General features: G+C 48.2%; 2 pseudogenes and 2 gene segments (V, D, J or C); 2 read left to right on the forward strand and 2 right to left on the reverse strand.

Moving 5' to 3' along the window:
• The first annotated feature begins 1321 nt into the window (after positions 1-1321).
• Positions 1322-1924, forward strand: LOC123810819 (annotated as a pseudogene).
• Positions 1925-5415: 3491 nt separating this feature from the next.
• On the reverse strand, positions 5416-6071 carry LOC123810820. The segment is given in 2 exon segments: positions 5416-5828; positions 5944-6071. Coding segments are annotated over 2 exon segments (459 nt in total).
• A 2867-nt stretch (positions 6072-8938) lies between these two features.
• On the forward strand, positions 8939-9546 carry LOC123810821 (annotated as a pseudogene).
• A 661-nt stretch (positions 9547-10207) lies between these two features.
• Positions 10208-10776, reverse strand: part of LOC123810822 — a 1625-nt gene continuing 1056 nt past the window's right edge. The window contains 1 exon segment of the V gene segment in view: positions 10208-10246. Within this exon segment, the coding sequence occupies positions 10208-10246 (39 nt within the window).

Below are 10776 nucleotides of genomic sequence, written 5' to 3' on the forward strand. Positions count from 1 at the left end.
GGCAGCCTCAGGCATTGGGAGAGAGGGAAGAGGGCATGGGAGGAAGTGCCAGTGTTCTACATGACACAGTTGTTTCAGTGCGGTCCCTCTAACCATCTAAGTGCTGTGACTTAGAGAATGATGTCTCTAGTGTGAAATCATAGTAAAATGGTAGTAATCAATGACCTGTTCAGAGATCCATCTGATGGGCCTGTGGATGAAGCAGATTGGATTCTTGTCTCCTGGGAAAACTGTGGAGCAGCCCCTTGGGTATATTCCAGTTATCCACATAGGACAGTAAGAAGCAAACCTCTGATCTTCAAGGGGTTCCACCCTGTCCTCATTCCCTGTTCTGATAGAACCAGGAACAACTCAGAGCCCCCATGCTGTGGGAGTCCCCATTCTCATTTAATAACACTCTGTATATCTGTGCCCACATGACAAGACGTGACACAGAAACCCTAAGCATGACAGCCATACTCAGGTCAAAACTAATATGATGATTCCCTTAAAAATTGCAATTATGCCCTGGCCAGTGTATCTCAGTTGAGTGAAGAATCATCCCATACAGAAGGATTATAGGTTTTGATTCCTGCTCAGGCCAGAGGCCAAGGTTGCAGGATAAACCCTAATCCTTGCAGGTACAATCCACAGTCTGGGTTTGTACAGGAAGCAACCATCGATGCTTCTCTCTAGCACTGATTTTTCTACTCTCCTTTTCTCTCTCTCTAAATCAATGAAAAAAAATGTCATTGGGTGAGGATGAAAGAAAAATTGCAATTAACGCATATTAAATTGCATGAAAAGAACATTAAATATCCAGAAGAGGTACAGTATAAAAAAAGTGGCACCTGACACAAAACATCCCATCGTAATGGCAAGACATCTCAGGTGCAGGGCTGCTTCCAGTAGAACCAATCAGGTGTGGGAGGTGAGGGGAGATTCTGAGAAACCATAGATTCTTTCACTTAAATTGTCACCTCAGAACTTCCTATTATGGGAAAGTTTAGGAGTATGGGAAAAAAGATGGAAAGAAAGACCTGACAGAAGAAAGAGTGGAAGGAAAGAAGGAAAGAAGGAAGGACAGAGAGGAGAGAGGGAGGGAGGAAGGAAGGAAAAGAAAAACTTCTTTATTTTCATTCCCACTTCATTTGTGGAGACCTGAATCCAGTTCGATCAACACAGGTGTGGAAGCCCAGGGAATTTAACGTGAAGATTTCGGTATCAGCCCATGGAAACACAGGAAGGGGCCGGTTCTGTGGACAATGACATCCCACTCACCCTATGGGACCCAGATGTGGGCTCTGCCACAGCTCTGGCTTCAGCTGTGCCCTGCAAGGTGATGTCCAAGGTGTCGGTGCTGAACGTGATGTTAAAGAAGGTGAGCCCTTTCCACACACCTTTCTGGTTCAAGATCAGCTTTGTGGACAGTGAGTCTCCTGTGGACCTCCTGCAGTAGATTATTCATGTCAGCCCAGCTCAGAGGAGTGTGATCAAACCTTAGACTCATTGCTGGTCAGCCCTGTCCCAGCAGGGAGACACATGTTTGTATTTGAAGATGCTGTCCCCAACCCACCCTTCATCCCTGAGAATGACACCATTGGTGTGACAGTGGGCCTCATCACCTTTACCTACCATGGTGGGGAGCTCTTCCACATGACTACTACGTCATCGATGAGAACTCTGACCCAGAGCTGCAGAGGAACCTGCCCCCAAGCTAGACTTCTCTCAGTGCCAATGGAACATCACAGCCTCTAATCCTTGGGTGATGCATTTCCACATCACCTGGAACAATAACATGAATAACCTGGAGGCCATAGAGAACCAAGACGCTGCCCTAAGCTGTAGCCCTGTCCCCTCAAACAACTGCACCCCTGTCAAGGGCCTGGGGCTCGCTGATTGTGTCCCTGGCCTCCTCCCCAAGGACTCCATGGACTCTACTTAACTGGGAGGCTCTAGGCCCTCCCTGGTTGCAGCCAGGACAGCAGCCAGTCTCCCCACACACCTAAAGGTGGTAGTCAAGCCTCCCAGAAAGCCTGTGGGGACCATCTGCAAGACCTTGAAACCATCAACTATATGCAGGCCTGTCAAACTTGTCCCCCAAAAAAGAATGGGGCTCAGGTCTCTCAAAACCACAGACAGAAGGATTATCTCAGCTTTACTTTCCAGCCCTGGCCAAGGCAGGCACTTCAGTTCTTAATTCTCTCTAACTTATGTCTTTTTCTTTTCTGCACACAACCCTTGTATCACCATGCTTCCTGATAAGCACCACTTACTCAGAGCACTTCCCACACACCTCTCTGGCCTGCCTCCAGGTTTTCTCAGTCAATGGCTGGCAAGCATCTGGTGCTGTTGGGCCAAAGACTCTGTCATTCCTTTCCTTTTCCAAATATCTGATGGGTCCACCCAGCTTCCTGGAGCCCCTTGGATCCTGGATTAGAAAGTGGACTCAGACACATTTTCTGTCCTTTTCCCAGGATGTATTTAGCCCTTTTCAATCCAGGAGACCCAGGAAAACTGTTCCCCAAAGTGTGATAAGAAGAATGCTGAGGAATGATGGTTGGCACTTTCTCTGAGTCACAACCACCTGTCATTTCCTGTAACTGGCTCAGGGTTTCCCTGGAGGCTGCTCCTGCAGGGAGATGGCCTGTTGGTGTTGAGCGTGGGTCACCGGCCAGCAGTGTTACAGGGTGCAGTCAAGAGGGGGGACCCCAAATGGGCATTTGAAATTGGGTCCAGAACTTAAGGTGTCCAGGAGATTCCCGCCCCCCCCAGGGTGTGGGTTGGGGGAAGGGACAAATGGAGCAGGACCATTGAGAGCTGTTTTGCAGCTAGGCTCTGGCGTGGTCATTTAACACGCCATTTAATAGCCTTTGGCTGGTTGCTTAGATATGTTAAATAGCTGTGATCATCTCTGAGCTGGGGGGAAATGGAAGTAACTTCCCCACCAACACGTGACTGGGGGCAGATCCCCCAAGCTGCAGCGCCTGCGTGGGAGCTCGGAGAAGATTGGCTCCAGGACATGGGGCCACACCTGCCCAGACTCATGATGGCAGCCCAGTAAATCTGGAAGTATACGAGTTCTGGCATGTGAAGCCGAGTGTGGGAGGAGTCGGAAATGAGGCTGCAGAGGAAGATTGGCCATGGGGATTTAAAACCCAGACTTGGCGGCCATTAGGAAGAGAGAACCACGCGGCAGCCATAGAAAAGAGAACCACGCGGCTTTGGCAGAGTGAGGACTCTCCCTTCCCGCAGCCATAGAAGAGAGAACCACGCGGCTTTGGGAGAGTGGGGGCTCTCCCCTTCCCGCAGCCCTGAGAGAGAGAACTATGCGCATCCCAGAGAGGGAGAACCATGTAGCTTTGGACAGAGTGAGGACTCTCCTCTTCCCTCAGCCCTGAGGAGGAGAACCACGCGGCTTTGGGAGAGTGGGGGCTCTCCCCTTCCCGCAGCCCTGAGAAGGAGAGCCATGCGCAGCCCCGAGAAAGAGAGAACCTTCCCACAGCCATAGGAGGGAGAACCACGCGGCTTTGGCAGAGTGGGGGCTCTCCCCTTCCCGCAACCCTGAGAAGGGAGAACTACGCGGCTTTGGGGGAGTGGGGGCTCTCCCCTTCCCGCAGCCCTGAGAGAGAGAACCATGCGTCTTTAGCAGAGTGGAGACTCCCGCATCCCAGAGAGAGAGAACCACGAGGCCTGGACAGAGTGGGGACCCCCGCAGCTTCAGAAGGGGGAACCACCACCTGGTTTTAGCAAAGATCCTGGCGACTCAGCCGAGGGTGCCGGGAACCCAGGGAGGTCTCCCAGTCGAGAAGGAGGACTAAGAACCAGAGGACTTTCTGAGCCATGGACTTCGTTTTCCTTCCCTGAGATACGGTACTCTGGACTGGGCAAAGGGGGAAGGAAGGAAGGACTGTGTGTGTTTGTGGGTGTTTTAAGTGACTTTGGGATTTTTGATAAAGACATTAGGTCACTACTTGAAGTTTATATAGCATTAAATATTTCCTTTCCTTTTCACGAATCTCTGGCATTGAGAGATGTCTTTCCTCTGGCGGCAGACATAACGGACCCGGGGCCTTCTTTCAATAATAGTATATTGTCTCAGGCCCCCCTTGTCTGTTCTGTAACAGCAGTGACCATGGAACGCTGTGGATGGCTCGATGATAAACGCGAGAAAAAACAACACATGCACAGAGACAAACTAGTTTCTGTGGGGAAGTAGGGACGAAATGGCCACCCCCCCTGGTGGGGAACACGCTGATTTACAGTCCATACCTGCTTTTATTAGGCTCATTTTGCATAATAATTCAGGTAAAGTACAGTACTCATTAGGGGAAGTAAGGAACTGTAGAAAACAAAGAACTCTGCCGGTCTATTGAGTTGGGGTCAAAGAACTGTAAGACTGAGGAACAAAATAACTTCCTCCTAAGACCCTTCTCATTCAACTGAGAGCATTCTAAACAAAGGAGGTTTCACAGTAATTTACATATTCTTTCTTAGGCCTGATCACCCTGGGGAATCCGCACTTCTCAGTACCGAGCTGCACCACCCTGTCATTGTTTCAGGCTTAGGTGGAGCAAGGGAACTAAGGCAACCAAGAAATAAGGAGATTTTCTCCCAGACGCTGAAAACTCAGGCTATGTCAGAGCCGAGGAGTGAGGGTCCATCACCCCCTTTTGCTGCAGCCCCCCAAGTCCTTCTTTTGGGGGGCCTCCCAAAGTGATCGTGCCTGTCTTAGGTCATTCCCCCCATGGGGAATCTTACCCGTCTTTGGCTAACCGACCAAGCTTTTTGGGGTTCAGTCATGAATAAAGCAGCAGAAGCAGCATTCCTGCCAGGAAAATAAGCTTTTGTCTCCTTGCTGGCTTACGGTTCCAAGGGCGTTCCCTTAGCTTTAGCCTAGGCGGGGGTTTCAGCTTCTGATACCAGTCAGGGCGGTTCCCAACAGTTGGAGCAACTGGCCCCACTCTGCCTCAGAGTGGGCATCACAGCCCCTCAGTGACTGGCCACTGTGATCTGTGCTCTGATAAGACCTTGTGCTCTTGAGGCTGCAGAGTGATGCTGTCATAGGGAGCAGAAGGAACCCAGAAAATCTCCCACCCATCCATGTTTTCTGCCACTTTCCCCACCGCATCACTTCTACGTGGAGGCTGTTGTGATTACTACTTGTATATTAAACAGTATTTTAAGATTTGAAATAGGTCTAGTTGTTCTAAAAATAAACGTAAAGTGAAAACTGCTGGAAATCTACCCAGCATCCCGTGCTGGGGCCTCCCAGTGGCTGTTACAATTAAGGGTTTGGTGAGTGGCTTTTTGGATCCACAAATCACAAGCAAAGGCAATAAACCAAAGACACCATTTCCTTTTGGATTTCATGTGAGAGAAGAGAACACCTGAAAAAGAAAAAGAAAAAATCCACTGCATTATCACACCTTTGAGTTAGGACACAGAAACAGGTAGTAAAAGCATCTTCAGAGCAAGGAGGGAGCTAATGAGCCCAGTGGAAGTTTTGGTCTCACTTCCCCATGAACTTGCATCACTGTGGTTAGTGCTACTGCTTGTATATGAAGCACAGTAATAATCAGCCTCATCCTCAGGCTGGAGCCCAGAGATGGTCAGGGAGGCCGTGTTGCCAGACTTGCTGCCAGAGAAGCGATCAGGGATCCCTGAGGGCCGATTATCATCATCATAAATTAGGAGTTTGGGGGCCATTCCTGGTTGTTGTTGGTACCAGGAGACATCATCACCCTGCCCAACATCACTGCTGCTTCCAGCACAGGAGATGGTGACCCTCTGTCCTGGGTTCCCAGACAGTGAGGGAGGCTGAGTCAGGGGAGCCTGGGCCCAAGAACCTGAAAAGAGTAAAAACACACTCAGTGCTCAGTTCAGTGCAGAGGCATGTGAGTCTGAGGAGGAGACAAAGAATCAGCCCAGATGTCCTCATGGTCCCCTCCTTGGGGGCCTCACCTGAGCCCTCAGTTAGGAGGGTGAAGAGTAGCAGAGCCCAGGACATGGTGGAGATTCCCTTCTGAGGCAAGAGTGTTGCCTTCTGAGACCCCAGCACTGAGTCTGGCTCCCCCAAACTTCTCTTATCCCCTCTTCTTTCCTCAGAGGAGGGAGTGACCTCCATGCAAATCTGCTTCTTGCATCTGCCTCTCATCACCACACTCTGACCTGACCCTTGATACAGATGCTTCGGCTCACCAAACAACACAGCTAATCTGGGACTATTTTAAATGTTTGACATGGAATTTTCTCACTGAGAACACGCTGTGACCATCATTCCAGTGTCCAGGAAATGGAGACCACATCTTATTGTAGGAATCAGGGTGGTTCTTGGTTGACAAATACAGGAACTTCCACTGAGAAACATCTGGGAAGAGGGTGAGGACAGGGTCTGAAGTTGGCTAGAAAATATTCCACTATCCAAGGACCACAGGCAAAGCCGGCATCTGGCTCAGTATTCTTTGTCCCAATCTCTACAGTGTTGTGGCTCAGGGACATTACTGTCCCTTGTAAAGTAGAAATATTGAAACACAACACATACAGGACATCTTCCCCTCAAGCACCCACTCAGGGGAACTTCCAGATAAGTCTTCATACAGGTCATGGTAAACCACACTTAAGTGCTTTCTCCAAGTTAGACTACACTGCCCCCTGGTGACTATAGATGATTCCACCCAAGCAACTGAAAAGGCAGTTGAATGGAAGCTGGAAAATTCTGCTCTGTTGCCTTCTCCTCCTCTTTTACTTCCAAACCAACTCACTCCCAGGGCTCTAGATATCCTTGACATCCATATGAGCTCATTATCTTCCTTTAGAACAGAATATCAACTGCCAAATGATTTGGTCCAGACCCTCCCCACAGAACCACTGAGGTCTTTGTTAGCCATCTTGTCACAGGGTTTGTGCTCCAGAGGTAGATATTGTCCTTGGTTGGAATAGTACACTTGAAATAGAATCAGTTGCAGGAGGAAAAATGGATGAAAGAAATGGGACAAAGGGAAGACAGACTGACTTCTCACAATGTCGAAATACAGCATAAGCAAGAGGGAGAGAGATCTCACTAGGACTGATTGCCATTGAATAGAAATCAGGAAGTGGAAATCTTGTGTTTGACATTCTGGGAGGTGAAATTCACTCAGGTTTGGCAAAGAGCCCAGCTCTGGGACTGTCCTTAGAGCATGTCTGTCTGTCACATGGGACACATAATGTCCTTCATCGTGCCCCCTCATAGTACATTGAAATGACCTCATCTGAGAGTTGTGTTACTTATTGAGGCAAAATCTCTCTCATCCACAGAGAGACGCTTGGCCTGGTGTATTTTTCTGGAAAGAGTTGGATTTGGAGAACAAACAAATCCAGACTGACTGGTCCTGGCCAGATTGGAATGGAAATGTCCTCAGAAAATAACTGGAGGTTCTATGGATTAAAAGACTCAGAGGACACTCTTTTAATGCCACTGTTCATTCTGAATCACAAATATTGAGAAGAGAAAAGAGACAGGAAATTCTGGCCCCGAGAAGGCACAGATTTATGGCAGCCTCAGACATTGGAGGAATGGAGAGGTGATATTAGAAAAAGTGCCAGAATTCTATTTCATACAATTGTTTCACCATTGGTGCACTAATCATTTATGTGCTATATGACATGGTTTAGAGAATAATGTCTCTAGTGTGAAATAATAGTAAAGTGGTAGTAATCAGTGAGCTGTTCAGACATCCATCCACTCCACCTGTGGATCAAGTAGACTGGATCCTTGTCTCCTGAGAAAACCATGCAGAAGCCCTCTTGGCACATTCCAGTTGTCCACATAGTACAGCAAGAAGCAAACTTCTGATCTAGGTTCCACCTTGTCCCCATGCTATGGGAGTCTCCCCTCTCATTTAACATTGTTCTGTATGTGTGTGACCACATGACAAGATGTGACACAGAAACACTAAGCATGACAGCCACCCAAGTAGGCAAAATGAACACTTGTAACTATGAATATTAATATTCTATAAAGCCAAACAAATAAATTAACTCACACAAATATTTATTCCCAAACTCATACTCAGATCAAAATGAATATGAGGATTCCTTTAAATATTGCAGTTATGCCCTGGCCAGCACAGCTCAATTGGTTGAAGAAATGTCCCATTACAGAAAGATTGAAGGTTTCGATACCTGGTCAGGGCAGAGGCCAAGGTTGCAGGTTCAATCCCTAGTTCTTGCAGGCATAGTCCCCAGTCTCAGCTGTATAAGAAGCAACCATTCATGCTTCCCTCTCACACTAATTTTTCTGCTCCCCCTTTCTCTCTTATAATCAATGAAAAAAATGTCATTGGGTGAGGATAAAAGAAAAATTGCAATTAACATTAAATTGCATGAAAAGAACAGTAAATATCCAGGAGAAGTACAGTGTAAAAAAAGTGGCACCTGAGACAAAAGATTCCATCAAAATTGGAAGAAATCTCAGGTGCAGGGCTGCTCCCAGTAGAACCAATCAGGTATCAGAGATGAGGGGAGATTCTGAGAAACCACGGAGTTTTTTACTTAAATTGTCAACTGAGAACTTCCTGTTATGGGACAGTTTAGGAGCATGTGAAGGGAGACAGAGAGAAGGAGCAGACAGAAGGAAAGGCATAAGGAGGAAGGAAAAAAAGAAGGAAGGAGGGGTGGGAGAAAAGGAGGGAGGGGAGGAGGGAGGGAGGGAGGAAGGAAGGAAGGAAGGGAAGAAGGAAGAAAGGGAAGGAAAGAAAAACACCTTTGTTTTCATTCCCACTTCATTTGTGGAGACCTGAATCCAGTTCGATCAACACAGGTGTGGAAGCCCAGGGAATTTAACGTGAGGATTTTGGTATCAGCCCATGGAAACACAGGAAGGGGCCGGTTCCAAGGCCAATGACGTCCCACTCACCTTATGGGACCCAGATGTGGACTCTGCCACAGCTTTGGCTTCAGCGCACCCTGCAAGGTAATGGCCAAGGTGTTGGTGCTGAACGTGGCAATTATGGAGAATGTGAGCCCTTTTCACACACCTTTCTGGTTCAAGATCAGCTTCGAGTGCAGTGAGTCTCCAGCAGACTTCCTGGAATGGAAGATCGTTTACGTCGGCTCAGCTCAGAGTGAAGAGTGTGATCAAACCCTAGACTTGGTGCTGGTCACCCTGTCCCAGCAGGGAGGCACACATTTGTATTTGAGGACTATGCCCCTACCCATCCCTCTTCCCTGAGAGTGCCACCATTGGTGTGACAGTGGGCCTCATCGCCTGCACCTACCATGGACAGGAACTCTTCTTCGTGACTACTATGTCATCAGTGAAAACCCTGACCCAGAGTTGCAGAGGAACCTGCCCCCAAGCTAGACTTCTCTCAGCGCCAATGGAACATCACAGCCTCTAATCCTTGGGTGACACACTTCCGCATCAACTGGAACAACAACATGAACAACCTGGAGGCCATAGAGAATCAAGAACCTGCCTTAAGCTGCAGCCCTCTCTCCATCAACTGCACCCCTGTCAAGGGCCTGGGGCTCCCTGACTGTGTCCCTGGCCTCCTCCCCAAGGACTCCATGGACTCTACCTAACTGGGAGGCTCTAGGCCTTCCCTGGTTGCAGCCAGGACAACAGCCAGTCTCCCACACACCTAAAGGTGGTAGTCAAGTCTCCCAGAAAGCCTGTGGGGACCATCTGCAAGATCTTGAAACCATCAACTATATGCAGGCCTGTCAAACTTGTCCCCAAGGAAAGAATGGGCCTCAGGTCTCTCATAACCACAGACAAAAGGATTATCTCAGCTTTACTTTCCAGCCCTGGCCAAAGCGGGCACTTCAGTTCTTAATCCCCTCTAATTTGTGTCTTTCACTCTTCCACACACAAGCCTTGTATCACCATTCTTCCTGATAAGCACCGCTCACTCAGAGTGCTTCCCACACACCTCCCTGGCCTGCCTCCAGGCTTTCTCGGTCAATGGCTGGCAAGCATCTGGTGCTATTGGGCCAAAGATTCTGTCATTCCTTTCCTTTTCCAAATATCTGATGGGTCCACCTAGCTTCCTGGAGCCCCTTGGATCCTGGATTAGAAAGTGGACTCAGACACATTTTCTGTCCTTTTCCCAGGATGTATTTAGGACTTTCCAATCCAGGATACCTGGGAAAACTGTTTCCCAAAGTGTGATAAGAAGAATGCTGAGGAATGATGGTTGGTGCTTCTTCTCAGCCACAGCCACCTTCATTTCCTGTAACTGGCTCAGGGTTTCCCTGGAGGCTGCTCCTGCAGGGAGATGGCCTGTTGGAGCAACCAGCTACACTCTGTGTCAGTGTGAGCATCAGGGCCCCTCCATCTCAGGCCACCACGATCTGCCCTCTGATAAGACGTCATGCTCTCAAAGCCACAGAGTGATGCTGGCACAGGGGTCAGTAGGAACCTAGAAAATCTCCCACCCATCCATGTTCTCTGCCACATTCTCCATCCCCTCTCGGCTACGTGGAGGCTGCTGTGATTACAGATAATATATTAAAAGGTTTTTTAATTTTTAATATGTTTGGTTGGTTAAAAATATAAATACATAAAGCGAGGACTGTGGGAAATTTTACCCATATTCAGTGCTCAGGTCCCTCTGGCTGTTACAATTAAGATTTTAGAATGAGTGGCTTTTTAGATTCACACATCACAAGAAAAAACAATAAACCAAAGACACCATTTCCTTCTGGATTACATGTGAGATAGAACACCTGAAAAAAAAAAAAAAAACAACCCAGTACTGCATTCCCAAAGCTTTGGGAGAGGAGACAGGAACACATAAGGAATACATTCAC

Source organism: Phyllostomus hastatus, unplaced genomic scaffold (assembly GCF_019186645.2).
Source record: "Phyllostomus hastatus isolate PE091 unplaced genomic scaffold, TTU_PhHast_1.1 phas_scaffold_760, whole genome shotgun sequence".
Taxonomy (NCBI): domain Eukaryota; kingdom Metazoa; phylum Chordata; class Mammalia; order Chiroptera; family Phyllostomidae; genus Phyllostomus; species Phyllostomus hastatus.